The sequence below is a fragment of the Hoplias malabaricus genome, chromosome Y (assembly GCF_029633855.1).
Source record: "Hoplias malabaricus isolate fHopMal1 chromosome Y, fHopMal1.hap1, whole genome shotgun sequence".
Classification (NCBI taxonomy): domain Eukaryota; kingdom Metazoa; phylum Chordata; class Actinopteri; order Characiformes; family Erythrinidae; genus Hoplias; species Hoplias malabaricus.
The window spans coordinates 17,654,490-17,681,021 of record NC_089820.1 but is presented as its reverse complement, the minus strand read 5'-3'; the positions used below and the strand labels follow the sequence as shown (position 1 = coordinate 17,681,021).

Genomic DNA, 26,532 nt, shown 5'->3' with positions numbered 1-26,532 from the left:
CATAAAGTATTTGTTATTTATAAACAACATTTTTCTTATTTAAAAACATGTAATAAATAAAGTGTTGTGGTTTTTGGGGGGCTGGAATTAATAGTATTTCAATTCATTTTAATGGGGGAAATTGTATGTGATTATACGAGCAAATTGAGTTATGAGCTCGGTCACAGAACGCATTAAACTCACAAGTCAAGGTATTACTGTATAATATCTATAAAAATCTTATGCTAGTAATTACAGTGCCCAATGATTCCGGGTAGGCTCCGGACCCACCATGACCCTGAACAGGATTGTTACAAGCAATGAATAAATTAATAGTAATTACAAGGCGACAATATAATTTAAGTAATTAATAACCTTGCATTGACAGAAGCAGCCTTATAATAAAGTGACAGAGATTAAATGTTATTAAAAAAAGAGAACATTTATAGAGATCCTCCTCAAGAGCCATATGTGTGTGTGTGTGTATATAATATATATATATATATATATATATATATATATATATATATATATATATATATACATATATACATATTAATCCTAATGAAGATTTTGATGTCCTGAAACTTGATTGATGATTTTCATAATTATCCTAAAAATATACAAGAGTTAATAAAATATTAAAAGTCATGTTTGGTAATGTGAAATATTAAAGTATCAAAAGCAAAAATAAAAGTAATTATATCTACTGTAATATGAATTTACGTTTGACAGTAATCCCTCGCTACATCGCAGTTCATCTTTCGCAGATTTGCTACTTCACGGGTTTTTTCAAGGAGGCTTATGGCCGCTATATCACGGATATTGAGGGAAAATCTAGGACAACCGTGAAAGATGAATAGCCAAAATATTTCATTAAATCCATTAAAATTTCATTAAATTCTTTTATGTATCATTTACAAGTATTTCTTACGTACAGTACATGTATTGTTCATGTCCACACCCGAGTGAAATTTACTTACGCTAAATCACAGCTTAGGAATTACTCTATTAAAGAAACTGGTAGGATATCACATGTAGTTCCAGCTGAAAAACATTATAGAATGACTGTTTAATGCAAAGGGTTGTCACGCCCTCATCCTGTCATGTCTGTTTTCCCGACCATGTGCTCGTTCTCAGCACATGGCTCTTTGTTGATGCCCTAGTCCCGCCTTTGTTCCGCCTCCTTGTCCGTCCTCCTCATTATCTGTCCAGGTGTATTTAAGTTCCCTTGTGTCTCTCCTGTTTGTCGAACATTTCACCTTTGTTTGTTCCCAAGTCATGTCGTGTTGTTTATCTCCTGCTTCTAGTCAGGTCGTTATTGTTTCCTAGTTTTGTCATTTTGTGTATTTCCTGATCCTAGTCATATCGTGTTGTTTCTTCCCATTCCAAGTCATGTCGTTTTGTTTAAAATCCTAGTCTTGTTGTTTCCACTGTTGCCTGTCTTTGTTTTGTTATATCTTTTGTTAAATTAAACTGTGTTTAAGCAAGTGCGTTCGCCTCCGTCAGTCCGCCCCGCGAGTCCCTGACAAGGGTGGGTTGTTAACAGTAACGGAGGGTTTTGAAAGTCCAAATACTCGATAAATACATAAAAAAATATCTTTCCTCTACTTTGCGGAACTTTGTTTTTCGCGGGTGGTCTTGGAACCAAAAATGAGGGGATCACTCTAATGCAAGTATTAATTTATAATTAATCAATGCATGTCTCTTGTTTGCCTTCAAATAAAGGGCAACTTAATGATACACGCAAGCACGTGACGTAACTTCATGGGATTATAATTCTGAGGTTTGACAAGGTAAATATATTTGTCTATGTTTGAACTACAGAATACCCACTAAATACGAGTGCTGCCTCTTTACTCTCGCATTAAAATACACTCCAGAAACAGACAATATTTGACTACAACATTGATTCTCCTGTAATTTAGGTTTAGTCATAAACACACATACTAATAAACTGAACAGTCTTCCTAAGCAATGTGCAGTAATATCATAAAACTGTGGCAAAAACATCTGAAAAACTGAAAATCACTGGCAACATCAGACACAATTTTGCGCAACTAATTTACCGCCAAGCTTCACTTAGTGTGACACATTTCAAACCAGACAGTTCATGGCCAAAATATTTAATAAGCTGCTATATTAAGTTATTTTACCAAAACATACTTTCTCTAAACCTGATCTGGAACCTAACTGGATGTATGCTTTTGCATGATATGTATCACTGTGCTGTATTTTAATGATGACATCCAAGGTTTTTGAAGCATAGCATTAATTCATGAAGGTAGATGGTAGTATGGGTTAGGCAGTATGTGACTCATCCTCTTCTTTTCCCCAAGGAGCAAAAATGTAATCTAACTGAGCCTTGGGCTTGCAATTCCCCTCCACTGGAGTAGACTGGATTCATTAAACTGTTGGCTGCTGGCCAGCTCTTTTAACACAGGGAGGTTTTTTTTATTGCATGTCAGTAGAAAATAAATCAAAATGTGTGAATAATATATCTCTAAGAAAACCATTGGCAAGCAACAGAGGTGAAAAGGGAGGAAAAAGAATGTTGTGAATTATAGTTGTCTCCATCCATGCCTTATGCCTGCCTCGCCAGATGTTCTGACTAGAAAACAATAGTGCTCAAATGAGCATATTTGTTTATCATTTAGTAAAATAGTACAGGATGCTGCTTTGTGAGACCCACCACAAAGCTTCAAATTTGTGATTAAACTGTGCTTTTATTATTTGCCAAACTGAGTATTTCACACACTTTATTTAAAATTGTCCATACTTTCTTCCTAATGGAGCTACAGAGATGTTCTGACCTGCTATAGCTGTGCTGTTGCTGCGCTGGTAAATCTGTTTTGCTCGTCCTCCTCTGTCGTTCTGGAAAGATGCCATGCTTCCCTCACTGTAAGTTGCAAACTCCTCCAAGCTATGCCTCCGACTGCAGATGCTCGGACCCTCCTCTCGTAAGTGCTGCCCCTTGAAAGAGTCCAGCGGCCGGTCTTGGCTGGCTCGCAGACGCTCGTGTGATTGTGTAGTGCAGATGTTCAGGAAGTTGTTCAGCGGCTCTCCTCGAGCACGTTTACAGTGCTGCGAGTCGGATAAGGACAATGATGACAGTGTGTCTACTTCAAAGTAATTCCTGGAGGTCTTGCATGAAGTATCTGCACTATGCTGGCTCCTCTGCTTGTCCTTTAGTTTAGACAGAGGTAGCGCTCCGCTGAAGAGTCCACCTAGATTTTCCCGCTGTGGGACCACGTGCTGCTCCTCCTTATGTTTGTGCTTATGCTTGTGTTTGCGTTTGTGGAGGCAGACGTTCGCTAAACAGCTGCTTGACGTGTGATGAGTGTCGCCCATCCTGGGAGATGGCATCTCGTGGGGCATGCTCTTTGTCCTATGCCTGCTAGCAGCAGAGAGGCTAGAGAGCCCACCAGAGTGGAACTTGGGCGGAGGAACTGGTGGACGCATTATATGAGAGCCTGAAGACCCAAGCGCATGGGACAGGTATAAAGGAGGTGGATACTGCCCGTAATAGCCCATGTTCATCATACTTGTGGCAAGAGGCATGGATGTGTAAGGCATTGCGTAGGGTGCATAGTAATTGCCACTGGGCACTGGGTAGCCAAACCCTTGAATGAAAGGCATCTTTGTTATTGGTTCATTTGATTTGGCTGGCCTGCCACGCCTCCTTTTGGATTTCTCAGAACTTCTTCGAAGATAGTGTACAGGATCATAAGGGTAGTAGGGCAAAGGGTAATAATGGTCAAAGTTCAGGCGGAAAATGCTGGGGTAAGAGTTCTCGTGGTAAAACTTGTAGCTGCGGTGGGAGATTCGGAAGACCTGGAACTTGCTAATGAGCTCCTCAAGGTCAGCCAGGAACTGGAGGTCATCCCGACTCGGGAGGCTCTTCCGCTTCCGTCGATGTTTCTGCTTTTTAAGGCTTTCTTGAGTGAGAAAATTCTCCATTGCAACAGTGGTAGCATGCTTCTGATAGTGCCCTCTACTTGTTTTACTTGTGGCTTCTAGCGTGGCAGCTTCGGCAGCTTCAAAACTACAGAGATCAAAGGAGTACCTCCTGCGAGAAGCTGGACCTTTTTCAGCCTGGTCTGATGTGCTGTTGTTGTCCGTGCCAATACCACTATCACTTGGGATTGTCTCTTCGCTGTGGGACTCACTAACGGGAGACAAGGTGACCTCTTTGATGGAGGCCACTTCTGAAAGATGGGATGGTGAGTTGGCCATAAGTCTTGGAGGAGAAAGCTTCCAATTACTACTGAGCAAACCCTTCTGCGTTTTTGTGGGCAATGCACTGATAGGCTGTAGATTTGGCATGGTCTTCAGGTCGTGCTGGCTGGTTTCCGCGGTGACATGGTGTGCCACCCCACCTGCTAAAGATTGAGCAGATAGAGACTGCATGACCCTGGGAGAAGGCATTCTGGTTGTGAGTGATGGATTAGAAGGCACTAGAAGGTTTTCAAACGGACTTGAAACAGGCAATGAGTGCTCATCACTGGCTTTGTGCTCATCTTGCTGGGCCTGCAGCTCAGCTCTGGGCTTCCTCCCCCGTTTTTTGCCTATATAAATAGTCCCGCGTTTGCTGACGTTGATTTGCTTGCCTAGACGGGCCTCGATTGTCGATGCCACAGTTGACATGGTACTAGAACCTGGAACACTGGACCTCATAGCCAAATTGCCACTACTAGAAGAGGACAAAAGCTCATTCAAAATGCTTTGCATTTTAACTACTTTAATTTTCTTTGCTGTTCTCTTTTTAAGGACACCACAGATCTGCCCTGTCTTCTTGAGTTTCAATTGTTGTGCAGTAGGGGATTTGTTTAAGGCCAAATGCACAAATTTTGATAAATTATGCTTCTTTCTCCTCCTCTTTGAAGTATTTGATGAGTCTTGGGCGATGGGACTAACAGGACTGGTTGCAGTTCCCTCATGAATTGTTTCTACAGTAAGCAGAGGCTGTTTTTTGGGCCTTCCCCGTTTCTTCTTTACGGGGGTGATGACTGTTAGACTGTTTGTGTTGGTGTATAGTGGGCTGGATGGCGTAATAGGGAAAGCAGAGGGTGGCTCTTCAATTGGCATCACTGGATTAATTTCTTTATGTGGAGCAGAGCTCTTAGATTTCAAATAACACCATCTGTCCTTTACCTTGTTTTGCCTCCCTTCTACTTCCTTTTCTGCATCAGTCATTGATCTTGGTCTCCCGACTAGACTCCTATACCTATTCTCAGACATCTCCACATTTGTTACTGCTGTTGCATTCTCCTCCCCTGGCTTCAGTGAATCCATTCCAAATGGCTTTGTAGTACTAATTTCCATTTTGTTTGACACTTTAGGCTTCGCTGCACTTTGGTCACACTTATCTTTCATTTCTACTGTCTGTGTTGCTTGTGTGTCCTCTAAAGTGTTGCTATCCTCAGTTAATCTTCTGTTTTTCTTCTTTTTGATTTTGGGTTCATCTGTATGATGTGGAACACAAATTGGCATTGTTTTGGCCTCATCCTCTGCCTTTTTTGTTGTTTTTTCTGCTTCTTCTTTCTGAACATCACTTTTATCAGTGTTGTACAGTAATCTATTCTTAGAATTTTCTGGAACAGGGATTTCACTCTCCTTGTCAATCTTTTTGACCCACGGCAGATCTCCATTATGGGTGGTCAGAGCCCTCAAAGCATCCCTCCTGCCGTACTTCCGTTTGATGTTCCCAAAAACCTGCTCAGTGACCTCCTGCAAACCTTTCTCTTTACTGAAGGAAGAGTACAGTAATGGATTTGGGTCTGTTGGTGGAATCATTGATAAATCAGCTGGCGAAGAAGCCTGTGTATCCGAACCTGGACAAGTCATTCCGGGGGCAAAGATACTTCCAGATGAACCCTCATTGACCTTTTTAGCCTGGGTCTTAGAGAAGGGGGTGTTGACCTCTGACAGAAGGCCTTTATTAATGCATGTTGATTCTTGTTTTGATTGTGGATCTCTCCCTTGGTCCCCTAGGGACGCTGACTCTCTTAATATTGGCTTTGTCCAATCCAGCTGGTGAATGTCATTGTTTTTGGGCTCATGCTTTGGTCTTGTGCTCTCCCCGAGGACATCCATCATGTTGTTGTCATTTTGAGCCATTAGTCTGTAAGGCCTCTCATAGGTCTGCAAAAAAAAAGAGAGATACATTTTCAGTGAAGACGGTATATAATGCTAAATTAATTTTAACTATCCTCATTCTTTTACAAAGGAAAATGCCATTAATACATGAACAGCACAACTGTACAACTTATGCAGAGATATTCAAGTTCCACTGCCAAAACCAACACCAAAATCTTTCTTGCTATTGATAACAGCTTTTGCATTACTGCCAAGTTCTCAGTTAGTGACACACCTAAAGAAAAGCATATAAATCCTATGCACCATTGTGCAATACTTTGAGCCTCTGTGGTTTGGTCTGTTAGAAATAAGGTATTGCAAGATCAGCATCTTGATATGAGGATATGTTCTGTAAAGCCATCCTGTTTTCAAAGCCAACAGCTACAGGCGGTGATGAAGTTTAACCACAGTTTTGTTTTTCAGCAGGTCAACTTCCATTTTACTGTGCTGCAGCTGAGACCGAAGCAGTCTGTACTGTGGTTACAGATTAGCTTACATCTGGAGCCACACTGTTTTCAACAGTCTCTCAGGATCCTTTCAAAACATCGCCAAACAAATAGCATGTTATCTACACAACATTTAGAAGTGTCACTTGCAGGGTACACTTCATGATGGGAGTTAACCAAGGAGGTATGGAAATGATAGTAGCAGAAAAATAAACGCTTAAAATGAAAGTCTCTCTCTCTCGCATTCTTCTGTTACAAACAGTGCCACAAAGGGCCTTTTATACTGTGAAGGTACACATCGCGAGTTAAAATCTTTGGCGCCGTCACTTGCGGCGTGACTCAGATTACAACACTGGAGGATCATTTAGTATACTGGAGTCTGGTTTGTTTCAGCCCCTGCACAGTAAATGAAAAGATTTCTGACTTAAGCCAAATGAATGTGCCAAGAGACTTTAGCAGAGTGAAATAATGTCTGTTTATATAAGTGCTCTTGAGAGTTGACAACCTGGAGCGGTGAAGGCACTGTCTCCTAATAACAAAGCGAAAGTGGGCAGAACAATGTAAACAAGAGAGAAAAGATACTCAAACACAACTGTATCCTTTGGTGTTTGTGTAGTACACTCAGTGTTTGTGGTGCAGCCATTGGCAGGAAAAAATATAAAAATAATACAAACAAAAAAACTGAATGTGTATGAATAACGTGCGTGTCCTCTTTCATGCTGATTTGAAAGAAAATACCAGTGCAACTGTTTTGACAGGTCGAATTACCACAAGCAACTTGGCAGCCCATCTGAAACCCTACAGAAAACCGTATTTCCTGAGTAGTCAACCTCTCGCACTATCTGCAACTACTTTTCTCTGCCCTTCCTCCCATTTGTAATCAGCACGCAGCAACTCATCATCCCCCCCCCCACCCCCCCCCCCTCAAGAAAGCACAGGCAAGACTTTTATCTACCCTATGCAGCCTGGGCAATCACGCTTGGTTATTATAAAATAGCTCAGCATTCTATGGAAGGTGTTCAAGAATGAGTTTTGTGTGTGTGTGTTTTCAGAAATCATCCTTCAGCCTAATCCTCTCCAATATCATTCAATCAGTAGCTTTTAATTAAAAGGGAGCATGCATTAACGGTGGTTCACCCCTCTGCCAGCCTTGTCCTTTTTATTTCCTCCATCTGTGAGAAACTGCATCACCTTTCAAATTCTTAATCCTGTAATCCTGGGAGGAATTTGAGGTCTCCCCTGGCCCACAGGATACAGTCTCTGCTGCAGCATGCCAAGTCTCTTGGTCGCCCTTTAATTTGCCTAAATGGCATTATATTCCTACCAACCACCCCCCCCCACCCCCCGGTTACCACAGCAATATCACAAGGATTGCATAACCTCTGTGCTGAAGATGTAAGGCTATTATTCAAGTCCATTAAAACTGTATCAATGTGAAGAGTGTGACAGGAGAGGAAGAACAACAGATTTCTCAAAGCCAGTTGCACTCATCCTTATTATCTTCCCATGCTATTCCTTTCCTCTTACTGACAATATCCTTTTAATTCATAATCTGACACTGATATGACAAACAGATAGAGTGCCTGCTGAATAGCCGAACTGTGTGATGGAAAATTAATAATCTAAAAAAGAGCACAGCTTTCTTAGGTTACTGGCCCAATAAATTAGACATGGGAAAGAAATGTTTTTCTAAAACATTATCACTCATAACCACTGTCTGCCGCTATACTGCAGCATATTTAGGACTGTGATAGGCCTGCTCAATCACAGCCTCGATGATCTACAGACTGTGTCAGAAAGATGACACCCAATGTCTCACCGGCAAGGTAGTGCAGAACCCCTGGCCGTCATAAATGACTTGTGTCTTCTAATGAGCACTTCCTATCTGCTGCAAACAGAATGGCAGTCCTGGCAGGGCTGCTGGGCAGTTTGGCTCAGTGGGTTCCAAAAATCCTGGTGGCCCTCCACTGCTCTCAAAAGCCCAGAACTCAGGAAGACGAGTCAGACGCGGAAGAGATAAACAGACAGGGAGAAGGCAGCAGAGATTAAGGTCGTCTCACATGATAAGCCTGCGTTTGGCATACTGCTGTTCCCTCTGCCCCCCACCCCCTCCCCCAACTTCCATTTCTTGTCAGTTCGTGTTGTTCTATTTACCCTGCACCTACCATGTCATCTCCACTTCCCCACCCTTCAATGCAATGGTAAGGGGCCAGCCGAAGCCTCATCGGCCTTTTGTGTGTGTGGTAACTAAGGGATACCATGAGTCAGAGCCATCCGAAATAGGCAATCACTGCAGCCCTGCCTGACTGATAGCTGTGCCTTCCACCTTAATCTTGCCTATCTATGAGCATGTACTCTCTAGTTTGTATTTTAGACTGACAGGAGAGCAGTACATAAGTCAAATGAGCACAACCTGGCATCCCGTTAGTGCCCAAGTTGTACTCATAGTAACAATATGGAGAAGCCAATAAACAGAGATGTTTGTGCTAGAGCTGCTAGCACGACACAGAAACTAAACGCAAGGGTTTCCTATGAATGTGCTTTATGCATTAAATTATCCAATAACATCAGATCATCAATATCAGATTTTGGTAAAAATCCAATCAATGTGTTTACATGCACTTGGGAAGTCAGATAATGGGAAAACTCAGAGTTTACAATGAGTTCCACAATAATATGCATTCTGCTTTGCAACAGCCAATAATATCACAGACATTCATTCATTCATTCAATCATTTATTGTCTGTAACCGCTTATTCAGCTCAGGTTCACGGTGGGTCTGGAGCCTACCTGGTATCACTGGGCACCGGGCAGGAACACATTATGTAGGTGGTGCCAGTCCTTCACAAGGTGGCACACACTCACACCTGTGGAGACTTTTAAGTCACCTATCCAGTAGTGTGTTTTCGGAGTAGTGTGTAGGAGGAAACCAGAGCACCCAGAGGAAACCCACGCGGACACGGGGAGAACACACAAACTCCTCACAGACAGTCAGGAGACAGGTCTCTTGAGCCATGTGACAGAGACACTACCTGCTGTGCAGCTGTACCATCCTATATCACAGACAGATATGACATTAACTTTTTTGTGGGTTTTTGTAAACATGGACCCATAGCAAATATGGATCTTCTTTTGAATGATTTCTAATATTGCGCATTGCTGCCCTTCTCTCAGCTTTCTCTGCACTGCTGCTGAGACAGAGACAAGCTTTTTTAAACGAGTGTCTGATCTTGGACATAGCGTGTGTCTCTCTCCATTACAGACAGAGGCCGAGTTGCTGGATGCGTTTTCGCAGTAAGGACTGGTGGGAGTGAGTGTTACTTAATGTGAATGAATTTTCTGATAATGAATGATGAGGAGAACTTCAGAATATGTGTCGGAGACAGCTCTGAGCTCTTAAACTGATTTCTTAATCTGAGTTCCAGACCTTACTCCGATCTCAGAAATCAGAGTATGCCGATTACATGACAATGTGTATAATCACATAACTGCAGAAATCGAATTAAAACAAATTATTAAGTGCATGTAAATGCACTCTTTGCGCTAATGTACACGGTTGTGGGCTGGCTGTTTTCAGGCCACACAGCAGTGTTTCTTGAAGCCACAGGGCTAATTGGTTGCATTACAGCATTTGTAAGGCAGTGTCTGGTAACAGTTTGAGAGAGTACTGTGGTGAAAGCCAGTGCTGACTTGTACAATAGCCCTTACACTGCAGCGGCCTCATGGCCTTCAGTAATATGACGCTGAAATGAAGACAACACACACCTGGATAGGGTGTCATTCACCTGATATGGCAATGCTAGCTCTTGTTACCTCAGGCAATTTTAATCCATTTCAGGACCCAGACTAAAAGCCAAACAGTTTAAACGGGAAGGATCAATGTGGAAATGAAGCTACATCCTAATTGTGATATCTAGTGACACAGACCAAATACTGCAGACGCAAAGCTTTTATAAAGCTTTTAAGCTAAACATACTAACATCCTGTATAAATTCGTAGAGATTATGTAATGCAAAATACATTAGAACATCTTGATTTTAATCAAAAGACTAATAACTCTATTGAAATAAACAAACACAGATTAAATTCCCTGCCTCTGTGACATTTTACAGCCAGCATCAATATATCTCAACTGCATTTTCAGTTTTCAGTTATATTTCAAGTAAGGCTTTCCCCTTACTGACTCCATATGGGCTGCAAAATGTACTTGATTAACCAGGAGTACAGGGACTTAAAAGGGTCTTTCAAGCTTCCTATTAAAGATGATCTGACAGCCGTGACATATGCAAGCTGTTTGGCCGTTGTTGTGGCCTAACAAAAGTCATATTAAGATTATCAGTTATTAATGTAGTCTGCTCTTCTCTATGCCAGAATACATGTGCTTGCTGTTCACAGAATCCTTAGTTGTTTTAGGAAAAGAAAAACAGGATTGGAGTCAGCCTTTGGTTGGTCAGATCAACTTGTTTACATCAAAAGCGTTAACACAAATGGAACTCTACCACAATCAGCAGGTTACACCCTACTAACATTAATCACGTTATGTGCCATGATCTATTTGACGAACAAAACAATTAACAATGAACTGTTTCAGTTAGGAGAAATCCTGCTCTCTGAGTCTAATGCCGCTTTTAATCATCCGTTTGATTGATTTGAAGGGAGGGTCAAACGCAAACGAGCCCTCATTGTTCACCACCTCCAGCCCCCGCGCCACACTTCATTCAGCTCCTAATACTATTAGCCTCCGTAATCACTGCAATTGGCTTTAAAGTTCCACTCACGCTGGGTGTTTGTTGGTGTCGGGACTAATTAATTATGAGCTGCCCCACCAGGCCCTCCAAACTCATCCGTCCTGTCTGAAGCGAATGATTAACCGACTGTGGGCAGGAACCACGGAGCTCCATCGCCCACACTGACATGTGGCAGGCGAGACTGTACAGCTGAGCTTTGAGGAGATAGTACAGGAAAGCATTCTGACCACCATTTTTCCTGTGCGCATCCCCCTGATTATGCAACCTGCATCATTGAGGCTGTTCGTGTGAGAGCTCATTCGGTTTCGACACGTGCAAGTTCCTCTTCTCCCAAATGGAGGCACATCTGGATGATGGCTGTTGGAAGGCAGAGAATAAAAAAAAGGAGGCTGTGTCCATAAACCACATTAAAAATGTCTGAACGGAGAGCTAAGGAAATGTAAAGCTTTTGCTCCAACAATGAGCCTGGCATAAACAAAATGGAGCACCCAATTTGTACCAGGGAGGCTGCATGAATACGTGCACAGATAATAAAACATTTGTGGCACTGGTGTGCCTGAAAGGAAACAGCAGCGCTCTGATGCCAGGTTGCCATGTGGCAGAGAGGCAGACACAAGCAAAGATGCCATGTTTCCTAGAAGAGCTTCATTGTTTTAATGATTCTTTCTCGAGACATTAACAGCGTATAATTCCATTTTGGTTTGAGAGCAAATCTCGAGAAATCGTACAAGAGTTGACTGTTTTGTATACAGTCCTTGTTAGATAATCACAGTCTGCATAGTGTGAGTCCCAATAGAGACACATCAGATGTTCATTGCCCATTCAAACCCATTCATTCTGGATTAGTCAGAATTAGCACTTGCTTATTCTGATGTCTCCATTGTTTTTCCCCAAAAATCATTCATTTTTTTTGTGCGGCACACAAAAAGACAAACATGTCATGCACTCTGAATTCTACTTTCAAACCACAGCTGAAAACACCTCCATCCCAGACATGGAGATCAATCCATTGTATAAGTCAACCCAAATCTAATACATCGTCCACCCAGTCAAGGCAGACACTTTGCAATTTAGCTAGGAAGCACCGCCTATGAGTGTTATAGGTTATTACCTTTTTTCTGAAATATTGATTATATGATTATCACATAATGAGGCACAGGACCAGCTTCCAATATTAATTAATGGTAACTGTATTCTAAAAACCACATGTAGCTCTGTTAACATCCAGTGATTCTCTATTTACTTTTCATTGGACACTGAAATGCTGAAAAATAAAAGCTACAAGCAAAAGAGAAAAACGTGTACTAAGCATAAATTAGAATATATATATATATATATATATATATATATATATATATATATATATATATATATATATATGCTCTGAGTACTGCTAGTCCTGCTGTGAAGTTAACTGTTCAAATCATACATATGAATTGTGTTTATTTTTTCAAAACTCCCCATTCACCCCATCGGCCTGTCTCTCTGACGGCCTGGTGAACCACAAAAATGTGGTGGCTGGAAATGAGGTATATGGGAACGGAGAAAGAGGTTTCAAACAAAACTAGGTTTCAAAATAAAAAAAGTGTTTCAGTTCCAAGGTAATTGTAAAACATGATTACATTTGCTGAAACAGGACAGGGATGGAAAGCTACTTGAGAGGAGTTCATGAATGTATTAAATGCAAAAGCATGCCTTTCTCAGTAGTCAGCAGGGGTCATTAGCCCCAGTCAAACACTTAAGTGATGTATATTTTAAGATTGTAGCTGTGAGATTTATATTCCTGTCCACACATAACATCAGTTATCTTAAATATGAAATACATAACATGATGCAATAAGTGACAACTTTTCTAAACTCTAGGAATAGTTGTCCTAATATTTCACCAAAATAAATGATTAAAAAAAAATGTTTTTGTCAGATACATCAACTGCCCACTTGTTTATTAGAAGCCTGGTGTCCTATTCTATTAATCATCAAACTTGTTTTACAAATGACTTCCCCATTGGGTTGTAATCTTCCCTAATTGCTGTTCCTAAATGAGTACTCTGCTCTTATCAAAAACGAAACCTGATATTTCAAGATGTATGAGGTGATCACAGTCAAACATTCCGCTCTGACCTTCAGAGCACAGACAGAATGACCTTTTCTTTTTACTCACTGTGTGCTTCTCCTTTTGCATGATGTCAAGGCTCACTTTGCGACACGTGGTCAACGACCTTCCACATACCAAAGAACGCCTTAAGTCAAGCATTCCACTACAGGGCCAGACAGGTTGCAATTCATCAACTTCCCTAAGCCCCTAAACCTCTAAACATGAAGCATTCCCTCATTTGGCGTTTTCAGTGTTTAAAGAATGTGTGGTGCGTGCATGTCTGTGTTATTGTCGGGCTGGGGGAGGGAGAGACTTGGCATTTATTTTGGATCAGGAAATCTCAGCCTGGGCTGGGTTGGTAGCACAAATGCTAAAAGCCCATTCCTGGAATATGAGATATACCTTCTGGCAGATCTTAAACAACTTGTGCCCTTAACACTTAAAACAATAACGAATCTACACAATTTCTCCTTTAGTCCAACATCATTAACCAAAGATCTGTCGGATGTCTGGCATCTACCAAATAGTGGAGGCCTACATCATTAACTTCATGCAAACTGCATGACAGTCATGAAATATTTGCCTGAAACTGTACGAAGTGATATAATGTCACATTTTCTTGGGGAAAAAATGGCAGAAAAAATTGGACTCCTAATGTTTTTAGCCATTTAATATTTATTTTTGTAGATATCAGTATGTCATGGGGTAAAGCTACATGTGTAAATATACTTAAGGCATGATCTCAGTGATGTCGCTGCCTTTATTTTGAATCATAAATAATACATAATTTCTTTGATATTACCATTACAGCCTCCAGACAACAGAGACATAAAAGAGCCCAAAAGGACAGTTAGATATAGGAGTACCACCCCAGAGATAGGTATCTATGATTAGATGAAGGCTGCTCTACTTGGATACTTTCAGGAATTCAGGAATAATATGAATTTAGGGATGATTCAGCCTGTTGCAAATAAATGTTTAGCAGAACCAAATAATCGGTGTGAAAAATGCTATTGAAGCAAAACCGTCTAATTTACAAATTAAATCCTTAATGACTCACTGCATTCTCCAACTAGTTTTTGGCAGACGTCTTGTTTGGTAGGCAGAACTCTGGACTGGATTCTGTGGTTGCAAACTGGAAATCAGGGAAATTCTCTTATGAAAAAGAAACTTATGTCTACTGCCTTAAACGTACCATCCATGTTTCCCTGTGCTCTTTCTTTAGTCCTCTCAGATTCTCTCTCTGTCTTAGCAAACACAAAAACGTACACACAAACTGCCCTTCAAATAGTACTCTGCAGCTCTTTATTTGGCAAGATGCCTGGTGGCTTGAGTGTTTCATTTTTCCCTGTGTATAGGTCTGGGCAGATGTCCAGGAAGGCCTCAACACAAAGAGAGAGAGAGGGAGAGAGAAAGAAAGAGAGAGGGGGGGGGCAGAGAGAGAGAGAGAGAGAGAGAGAGAGGGAGAGGGGGAGACAGAAGGAGGAAGGGATGAAAGCAGAGAGAAAGAGAGAGGAGAGAGGGAGGGAAGCAGAAAGAGGAGGGGGAAGGGATGGAAAGCAGAGAGAGAGAGAGAGAGAGAGAGAGAGAGAGAGAGAGGGAGGGAGGGAGGGAAAGGGAGAGGCAGGGACGCTGCCCCTCCAAAAAACCTAGCTTCCCTGTCATAAACGTTTCCCTCCAAAAACACAAGCGTGATTGATATAATCCTCACACGGTTTCCTCAGCTTTGAGACAACACTCACCCTTACCCCCTTTACCCCTTTTTTTTTCTGCCCCAGCACGTCCTGGCCCTGCCCTCGTGCAACCTTCTCCACCTCAGCCCCTGGCCCCTTTTCTTTTTCTCTCCCTTTCCCTTTTTTTCCGTAGAGGACCACCCTCCCCTGTGGGAACAACGTTCAGCAGCTCCCCCTCCTTTGCTGCCCCCCGTCCACAGACCCCCTCTGGTTCCATTGAGCTCCGAGCTCCCTTCTCTGATCTGGCCCGGCTTTGTGTGACCGGCTGACAGGTCCAGAGCAAACAAACAAAATGAACACTAACACTCCTTTGTGCGCGCTTCCCGACGAGCAGCACTTAAGGGGAATGGAGGGGGTGGGGAGCTGAGATGGGGGGTTTGAGAAGGCCAGCAACAAGAGAACCGGGGGGTTGGTAATGGGGAAACTGTGGTCTTTCTTGATTCTCAAGCCACTTGCTCCCACTCCCCCTCCCAGTCTTTTCTGAGAGTCTCCCCTCCCATAAGCTCCGGCGAGAATAAAGAGGCCCATTGAGTGGGCCGGCGAGCTTCAGCGTCTTAAGGTGTGCCTGGCCTGGTGTGTGTGTGTGTGTGTGTCTAGGCAATGATGATGGTGGTGGTGCTGGCCCTATAGTGGGCCTCTCAGGCCAGTAGTCTATTCAGCAGACCACACCTCCACAGGCCAACAGGCTTCTCCATTCAGCACCTCTCCAGACGCACACTCTTTCATTCAAAAGCTGCCCACAGGAGTGAGATGTTTCATGGGTCAGGGGGCTTGTCGCATCGTAACAGGTTCATTTCTGAAGATCCACTATCTGATGACACAGTAAAATATGGTCATATAGTGTAGTATGAAGGCGTGGGACTAGCTGCCCCCATCGCATTAAAATCACATACCTTCCAACTGCTGCCCACATTTATCTCAATTTTGCACGCCAGGGAGGGATAATGTGCTTTGGACTGAAGGTAAAGTTAGACTAGCTCATGTAAGCTTGAAAGCTAACTCGTCTTTCTGCTACTGTGAGTAGCTGGTGGTGTTATATTGACTAAAATAATGTTCCTATGTGTTGTTCTTTTCCAAGGTCTGTGAATTTCACGTCCTTTAACATTCAGATGCATTTTTCATCAATCACATTCTACTTGTGTTTAGCTTCACAAAGCTAGCAATTGATCTGTTGGGAGAATTTTCACTACAGTGGTGCAAAGACAGAAAAATACAGTTTTTTTGCCAAACATTATGAACGTTATGAAGGACATCTAGATCCTGAAAGGGCTTTGACCTTTTCCTGCCACAGGCAAACAGTCAGGTAACAACATAACTTTTTTTGAAGCTTTGTCAGAAATGATTCACTGCAAACGCCTGTGTGACACTCATTCACAGAACACCATACGGTTTGTTTTCAGTTTTTTTCATGTATCCTGTCTGCCTGTTCAAATTTGTGATTCTGTGTTAATTTGTCTGTTACAGTTTCTCAAAGCATAGTAATAGTACTACTAATTAACAAAAACCATATCTGGGACACAGATAACAAAACACCATTATCTACGTTCTCCTGCTGAATTTACCATAAACAACAAGGTCAGTTCTCGTTCACAAACTACTGACAGATGTCTGAATCAGAGTCACATTTGGAGCACATATTAAGGGGACTGTTAGACTGATGTGACCTGAGAACTGATCTAAGTTCCATGAGAAGGCTGAGAAAAACTATAATTATTTTTCAGTGGCAGCACTCCCAATAGCAATTTACACCAAATGAGTGCAAACAGCCTCTATTCAAACCGACCAAAAGGATTGATAAATGCCATGCATACAATGAAAATCTACATTTCTTTTGTGTGGAAAATTACCTCTATTTTCTGCTAATAACACCTTTGGCTTGGTGATTTAGTGATTTCACCTTGGTCTGTAATGGCGGTGTAGTTAATTGACCGAGGCAGATGTTAGAAGAGAGATCAAAATGTTCAGACCACTGCAGAGAGCCGAAACTTCCATTAATATTCAAATTTTACATCAGTGTTGCACGCATATTCATTACAACATTACAGTTTGTGCAGTATGAATAATCCATTGCAAATACAAAGAAAAGAGAACTCAGAAATATTTTTGAATATAAAACATTTAAACGGTGAAAAGAGGAATCTGAATTTGAAATAAGACAGGACAACTACGTAATGATCCAATGCATCCAATGATGCATTCTGGGTAGTGTTCACCATATATTAGGACATGTCTCACACTCTGTTAGCCTCAGTCATACACACAGTGGAGGGGACTCGTTACAACTCTCAACTTTATTGTTGTCACTTCCTTTAACACAGGACATGAACCGAGTTTTATCAGCCTTTAGACTTAGGGTATTTTCACACCTACACCTTATAGTCCAGTTAAATGAAACTCAAATCAAATCAAAAGGGTTCATTTTCACTCTTGGTGCGGTCCATTTGGGTGGATGTGATGACTGCCAAAGCAAGAACCTCAAAGAAGGTGGTCTCAGTCCGGTCCCAAACAAACTCTGCTGCGGTTCTTTCTGGTGAGAAACCTCTGGTGACCTCAATCCTGGACACCTCAACGAGTTTACCTCAACAAGGTGTACGCAGCAGGTCAGTACTAAGCGGCTCCTGTAGCCAGAGTGCTTTGCATACAGGATGCAGCAGAGCAGGTAAACAGAGAACTGGTTAAGCTTTGGCAGAAAAATAAAACAGAAACATGCACTAGCCCAGAACACAGGCCCGTATTCCTGTGTTTACGTTCTTGCTCCCCCTCCAGTCAGATCTGACCAATCGACGATAAGATTTATGTGATTTATGGTGATGTTTGTTTGTGCAATTGGATTTTTCCCTGTGTGAAAACCAACCAATCTAAACACAAAACTCTCCAGGACTACGAACTTCTTAACTGCCTCTGACCAGAACAAATGAACTACAGGTGTGAAAACGCCTTAGGCTGTAAGGTCTTAAAATACTGCATGGTGAACTAAACTCTAAACCTAGGCTGTAACATGTTAGTTTGCATTAATATAGGCTACAGTTCACCTCCAACGTTCCCTGGGCACCTTTCTTAAATGATACAAACAGATGTGTGCTGTGTAGACAAAGCAACTTTACAAAACCATATAGAGAGATTTGACATGTAAACACGGGCCAAAGGGGAACCGAGGGAGAATGTATGTTTGTGATGAGTTTTGTGATTGCTTTTGTGAGCCGTTCCCATAGTTTGAAGTATGTTCACTTTCTGTATATTTCTTTGTTTACTTATTTACTGCTTTTATTAAATTTGCCTTTATTTTGGCATGTAAGTTCTATGAATGTTACACTGTCACTTCCTCTACCTGTTGTAGTTTCAGTTCAGTTGTTCTTATTGTGAACTGTACTCATTTATTTCAGCACAGCGTTAATGAATATTTTTATACAAATAAAGAGAAAACTCAGAATGTAGTAAGCAACATATGAATACTGCTTTAAATGCAGCATATCCATTTCATGTAAGGGTTTTTGGTTTCATAACAACATTAGGGCATATATTAGTCAAAGCACAGAACAAAGGCTCAGTCTTGTCATGGAAAATCATGTCGTGCTTTCACATATATGATGTTTGTTCGTCTGACACCTGCTACCCATACCATGCAGTGTCTTGTTAACACGACAACCACATTCCCACATTTGCTTCCAAGCTGAAAAACTGAAAAGAAAAAAAAAACCCACTCCATTTGCAATGTTTTCCATGACAATCATGAGAATGATTATGGGATCTTTTCATCATATTCCCACATTGGACAATATAAACACCACCTTGACGTCTACCTCACCACTTGGTGTCTACGACATCTATCATGTCCTAAAATGCCATGCACTGCTCATGATCCTATTCTCTATAAGGAATACAGTTGCATGTGTGCATGGTAAGCAAATGTAGCTGGACTTAATAAGCCCAGTTTTCCACAAACCACAATGTCCTCAGGGCCAAAATACAACCAGGCCAAGCAGCCATTTCAAGAAAGGAAGTTATTTGAAGGCTGTGAGGTCCTGGGCTACAGCAGTCTGTGGAAACGTTTCAGGCAGCAAAATGTCAGGATACTAAAAAACACAACAAAGTATTAGAGGTACGCCTGCATCACCACCATGTACACTCCATGTAATTAATGCACTGTGATTACAGAAGTACTGCAGGAAGCAATTTAGTGTCAGCACACTTTTCTCACTCCCTTCCTCTCTCTCGCTCTCTCCTTTCTTTCCTTTGGGGCCTTTCTAATTTAAGCTAGAGAATTGCGAGTAGTTGATTTTTGGAGGGAAAAAAGCCCTCCATAGACAGAGCAATCTATTTTGGTCAGGCTGAAAGATGATCTTCTGAATCAGCATGATGACCCCCTCCCTGGAGTTTCATGTTTTATTAGCTCCTCTGTGGAAGGCTGCTATACAGACACTTTAGATCTACTGTAAGACTGATCGAACACTAAATACGTGAAGTGATTCTTTTTACAGTTGGCAAGTGGCTCTCAAGTGCTTGTGAAATAAAGCCCTGCCCTGGGATCAGGGCTTATCACGCTTTATGTCTCATTAATGAAACTAAATATTCTCTAGTGGGGATTCTGTGGCCTGGCCTATGCTGTCCCGAACTGGTTATTAAATGACAAAAATAAGCACTTGCAGAGATCTATAAATATTAACGTAAGCTTTGTCGATAAATTAAGTGGCATACAAAGTGTCATGCAGACTCTGGACTTGAGGCTTCATACGCTGATAAAATATCTTGCGCCTTGAAAACATTTGTCATGTGCTTGTTACTGTATCTAAGTGCAAGCGAGAGCTTAAGCAATCAACACCATGTGCTTGCTCGAGACCTGCCAAACACAAGGTCATATCTCAGAAGTAAGCTCTAATGATTTAAGACTTTATACTTTGGGAAGATAGGAAACCATAGATTAAAACTGTCCTATTAATTGTTGCTAAACAACACTCTGAAACACAAAGCACAAACAGAGCGATGGATATCCCATAGTCTACTTAGCCCCTGGATTCTCCATTCAGTGACAGATCCCATTTAGTCTCAATGACAAACCCTGACTGACACGCTAGATATAATGACGTCCTCAACACTGTAGCGAGAAAAGATGCGGAAGGCCATGCTCTGCCAGCCTAAACTGGAACGATGAGGAGAGCTTGGGGCACAATAGCTTAAACCAATAAAAAGGATTGTTTAGCGCCGATCCTTGAGTAACTGAACAATGGCCCCTTTGTGAGGGGCAGCACTTGGCTCCCGGGCAGCTGTTTTTCCACTCGATATCGATCTAACCCAAAAAAGAACAGCACAGGACCAAAAAAAAAATGCACCTATGCATCGGAATACACAACAAGAGGAGGTACAAGCGCACTTTAAAAGCTCAATACAAAAATAAGCCAGGGCACATTTTCTGTGTCTGTAAAGTGGTTGCTCTACAAGAACAAAAAAGGTTTCTTAAGTGTTTCAAACTCAAGTGACGTGAGAGAATCACATCACGATTACATGATGTGATAAAAGCAGTGACAGGTCCAAACAAATTCTGAGCACTAATGTAGAGGCAGATCAATGCTCAACCAGCTTCACCATGGCTTAAGTGCCTTTAGATGATGACTAAGAGGCCACTCCACACGTCACATCTTACAAACATGTTTCCGCAGTATGGGCAAGGTGTTAGTTGACTCACAGTTATGACCTTGAACAACAGTCATACTAGCACACCTCTGCTTTACTAGTTGATGCAAAAGAAGTGAAGCTTAGTGTTAGTGCTATTGATTAGAGACATCCACTGAGCTGCCCATTAGTGTGAATTTAAAAATGGAAAAACGACCACTGACTCCATGAAAAGAACATTATAAAAATAGTAGGAGTGTAATTTTGGGCTATAACAATAACAATGATTTCTGTTTTTATATAAAACTCATTGCACATCAGCAATTGATATATCTTATGGGAATAACATATATGGACGTCCATTAATTAATATGTGTATTCATTTAATTTACAGATGACACCCCAGAGCGAGTTACATAAAAAAAACATCACAAATGAAAATCTAGACAGTAGGAACATGACAAGCATAGACCACAATGCTTCTGGAACACAGGCTGCAAGTAAGATGACACCTGTAATCTTTAAGTTAAGAAATGTCCTGTTAAATGAACACTAAGTAAAAATTGATATTTGTGCTCCTGGGCTCCCCCTACAGGTGCAGAGTGTAATTCACATTTACAGCACTGTCCTGAAATCAAGGGGGTGGAGTAGGTGGTTTCCTACCCTCCTCCCAAGGTTAAATAATGCCTTTTCTGCAGTGCTGAACCTAGAGTAGCAACAACAGAGGCTCTATTCTCCCCATTTCAGGTCAGTGAAGAATCATAATCATTATGAATTTGCAATTTTAATGCAAAATACTACTTAGTGTTCTGTTTATGCTCATTGTTCTTCTTCATAAATAACTGGAATAACTTGTTAAACTGGCAGTTATTTTACTTCAATGAGACCTAAGTAACTACTAAACAGAATTTATTCAAACTATTCAAACAATGAAATTCATTTTGCCAAACAGTCTTAGCTTTAAAAAAAACACAAGCCTTCCTTCAATGTTTGCTCACAGAAAAGTATTTAGCCTAATCCAAATCAACTCTGCCAAGCACACGCAACTTCCAGACTAAATTCACAAAGTACGTAAGTGTGTTGAGGGTTTTAAACAGGTTTCATAAAAATGCATAATACATCCAAATAAATTCTGGATTTCCATTCCATTTTCTGTGGCCTTACCAGAAGGTAACTGTACTTTCACCTGAGCACATGATCTTTATGACACCCCCCCCCAAACCCTTCACCCAACCTCATCCTACAGATGCACATATGCACACACTCCCTCCCCCTCACCGCCACATTCAGTGTGTGGGTGAAAGGTCATGCTAAAGTAGCATTCCACAGAGTCTGCAACACACAACGCAGTGAAAAGAAGAGGGAAAAAGGGTTTCGTGTCCCTAATCCCACAGTCTGGAGGATTTGCAAGGACAAACCAATCCATTCCCGTAGGGAAAAAAAACAACAAAAAAAACCTATGCATAACAGCCCACCCGTGGCTCCCACGGTGTGTTTGGTTATGTGTGTGTGGTCATGCTCCCTCATGAGCCAGAAGATATCACGTTTGAAAATGGGATATGCATCTGCATACTGCAGTTAACAGATTAACAGCACTGAATGTTGTCAAACAGTATCCTTTTTTCGTCAGTTCGTAAATCACAACTTCTTAACTGCTTAAACGTCTCTAGGATCTTTGATCTAGTTTCCCAGGCACAGTAGTAGTTTCTCAAGAGTGAAGTACAGGCCTTGGAAGAAAGGAGCTCTTTCATGGCTTCAGGCTGTTTGAGAGGGCCACTGCATTGGTTGGCGCTCACTGTCTTATCCTTACAATTGGACTGACACTGAATACTCCGAGAGGTCACTCCTGGTGTCAGTTTGACACAATGCCCAACACAAACACAATTGTCTCTATTTGTCCATAAGGCTCTTGCCCCTTCCCAGGGTCGGCGAGGAATTGTTCATCTGTGAGGACAAATCCTGCATATTAAGTAGTCTTGCTCAACTGAAGGTATTCTTTTCCTACAGCCCATAGGTACCATACCCCGTTAGGGTTGAGTCCATGGGAGTGACACCATTTCATACCAGGTCCATACAGTGCAGGGCTTAAAAAAATGTACCACATTATTACTGTCAGCGCCCACATTTCCTTTGCCCACGCTATTGAGTACAGACAGCTAAGAAAGGAAGACAAATATTAATAAACATCTGTAATCTTCTTAGTATGAAGTGACAGACCTAACAATTTAGATTAAACCTCAGAAAGATGTACAGCAAACGTTTCTAAAGTCTAGACTCAGCAACCTCAGTTACTGGTGACTTTCTGTTTTGCTGCCACTACCTTACATGACCCATAGCTTTCATTTCAGTAACAGAACTCCCTGCATCCCCACTCTGGGACGGCACTGTCCTTTGTGTCGGGCACAATTAATTACTTGTTTTTCATTGGCAGTTCGGTTGGAGAATGAGATGGAGACGAGCTCGGTGAAAAAGTATCTGGGTTTGCCGACATCTCGGCAGCAGCGGCAGGGAGCATCTCCAGGAGACAGCTGATGGGTCTGATCGTATTTCACTGACAAACTCAATTGCGCTTGAAGTGAGATCCAGTGAAAGTCAATATGCCACATGGCCCTTGTGCCTGCTGCGTCCATCCACAGTGACCAGATATCTAGCCGCATTGATGCCACTCATTTATTCATTATATTTCCAATGTGTCCCAACATGCAGGTTTGGGTTCCCTAGTGAAAAGCCATTTAAATATACTGTAAAACTATTTTGCAGTTTATAAACTAAATACCCCAGCGTCAGCAGTAATCCCAGAGCTATAATAAGTACCATGCTTCAACAGAGTTTAACTCTTCCAAGGGCAGTGCAATCTATGAACCATGATTGTTGTGCTAGTACAATAACTGATTTTTTTCTCCATCACTTTATTCCTGAAAAGCTTTTAAAACAAGCAATTGTCCACAAGAAAAACATCCCTCAACCGCTAGTTGTTCTTACTGACCTCTCTTCATAGATGTGAGGTTTCAGAGCTTCATAAACCTTAACCGCCAAGCACAGCAGAGGCTGTCTGAAATCACTAGCCCCCCTTCCACCAACCAAAATTCTAAAGGGCCTTGCATTTGAGGCTGTGGTTAGCAAAGACAGCTGCCCTCCAGGCAGTGCCACAGGCAGGAAGCACACTTACACAACATGCAGGGCTTTGCCACTTACCAGGCAGGCAATTAATGAGCTACAGTCCCACCAAGAACATTTGCCTCCACCTGACAAGGGATGCGGAGGAGTTCCTCAGCTGAGATGCTGCATCATTCCAGCCAGTCATTAAATTAACAGCTAAAGTTACTGTCATGAAAGTAGTGAAAACAAGTTAGAGTGGAAACAAAAAACCTGCCAATGCTAAAAATTTACTGACAATTCTATATGAGGTTCAGAAATCAAGCAGTAGCTTGTTAAAGATTATTACCATGGCACCAACATGACACCAAGCCATTAGCCACCACAGGTCGCATTATTAAAATCACCCTGAGATACCGGCAAGGTTTTATTTTTCAAAAGCTTGCCTAATGACTTTGGGCGGGAATGAATGGATGAAAATCTATCTTGAGAACCAGTGTGCTGAGCTATGAGCTATGGTTGCAGCTAACAAGTGGTCAAAGCTCAAATGATAAGTGAGGATGTTTGGGACACCACAGAAAGAGATGTTTCTCAGCAGAATGAGGCTACTGACACCAAGTCGACTCTGAGGAGCCCTTAACATTATTTCCATTGCTGATGCTCTATATTCTGGCTGGTTCCCCAATTGGATGTGTGTAGTGGCTGGAAAGACTGCAGCTGATTTTGTAAGGATCCTTCCTTGACTGGTTCAAGGGGGCTTTTAAGAGCCGCCATTTTCCATCTCCATTCCTATAGGTGCCTGCATGCCACTCAGGCAATGATCCCTCAGAGCAAAGTCCAATTTGGAAAGCTCAGTAAGCTGGCCAACGTCACGAGATTACAAGATTGAAGATGGGATCAAGACTGATGAAGAGGGACTTAAGTCGCCAGTGACACGAAAGTGTGGGTTGAACTTTCGAGTGTGGTGGTTTTGTAGATCTGAAATGCTCTTACACCCAGAGTCTCCCGTCTTCAGTTCAAACTGAAACAGGCAAGAAGTCATCTCAGAGCTGAATGTATAGCATTCTCAAACACAGGAGGAAGAAGTACTTGTCTTTAAAGGATGGATCACTTAAAACAGCTCTGGTTGATTAAGTTTCCATTACATGGTAGGGCTATCTCACTTTTCTTCTTGTTTTAGCTGAAGTCACGCCTTGTCTGAGTAGAAACACAGCTTACTCCCTGAGCTCTAATGAGTTGAACACCATTTCTCATGCTGTGAGGGAAAACAAGAAGTGGTGTGTTCTGGGTAAAAACACTGCATATCCACTCCTCCTGCAAACACCAATAACATCACATTCCACGATCCAGCGAACCTCCCACATTCCTCAGGCATCTCTCTGGTACCAAAAACTGTAATTTGACATCTGTGCAGTATTAACTGAGACTGTGGCCAAAAAGGCTTTTTTGCTCCATGGAGCACGGATAATAAACAAGGTAGGCGCACTGCAGGCTCCTTCTGAGCCCTAATACTGCTCAGGGGCCATAGTAAACTAACAGTTCAATGGAAGCCATTGTGAAGTACACAATACAGTGGGTGCTCATGTATGTCAGCCTCTTTCATAGAGACATCAGAGGATGTTAAGGGCATTTTGAGCTGGCCATGAGTGGATGGAAGATGAGCACCCATCCAAGCCTTCGATTTAAAGGACATAGCACGCTCACTTGAGCTCCTCATGGGCAAAATTAACACATCAAGTGATACTATACTTCCTGCCGTGTATCTAGGGCTGCCTTACCACAGACTTTTATGCTCATGCCCACGAAGACGTCTGTTGTTTAACCACCTAATAAACACAGCAAGCTTCCACTCTACATATTTCAAGAGATTAAAAACACACCAACAGAAGAGTTTTTTTTTCCAATTCCAAATATGTGTGACCTTAACAAGAGGAAGTATAATTGTCGAGGAGTTCTGTTTAATATGTTAACAGTTCTTGAAACTATTCCAACATCCAGTGGTTCCCAACCTTTTTCTGCCATGTCCCCCTTAGTAGATAAGAATATTTTTGAGCCTCCAACAAACATTTACACAAAATGTGCTTCCAAACTCCACTGGAATTTTAAACACTGTAATTCATATAAAAAATATATAGCAAATAAATTACCTTTACAGTTAAAATATTAGTGATGTGTATAATGTACTCATTAATTTGCTTCCTGTACCAACATTCTTTAAGAAATAATTAACACCTCCAAATTTTTTAATATTATTTAATATCTATGAAGCTGTAGAGTACTAGCATTATATGAGAATCATTTTATACATGCATCTACAGCAAAAACAGACAGAAATGAACATAAGCTTGTGCAAACTGAAAACACTTCACATTAATTGGCAATTGGTGGGAAATCAGTGTGCTCTGCAGAGTGGAAACTCATACCAGTTAAACCAATAAAGAAAATAAAAATCAGCCTGAAACATTTTAACAAGGCCAAAAAAAACACAGTTACATTCTTCAAAGCCAGCTAAAACTCTACGAAGTCACAAGCGTTCAGGAAGCCCATTTTTGGAACTCTAACCTCTGATAACATGAAACATTCTCAGATCCAGAGAGACAAGCTCAGATATTTAAAATATATTTCTGAGCGCATGGGGGAAAATCCAGCAGAGAGTATGCAGCTGAAAACAATACTTTATACAAGATATG

At 41.6% G+C, this 26,532-nt stretch overlaps 1 protein-coding gene across 1 annotated transcript in view; it reads right to left on the bottom strand.

Annotated features, from left to right (window-relative positions):
• Positions 1–26,532, bottom strand: part of LOC136678856 (SET-binding protein-like) — a 51,343-nt gene that overhangs the window by 6,487 nt on the left and 18,324 nt on the right. Inside the window, exon 3 of the mRNA XM_066657021.1 lies at positions 2,793–6,123. Coding sequence (XP_066513118.1) covers positions 2,793–6,123 — 3,331 coding nt within the window. The remainder of the gene's footprint in view (positions 1–2,792; positions 6,124–26,532) is intronic.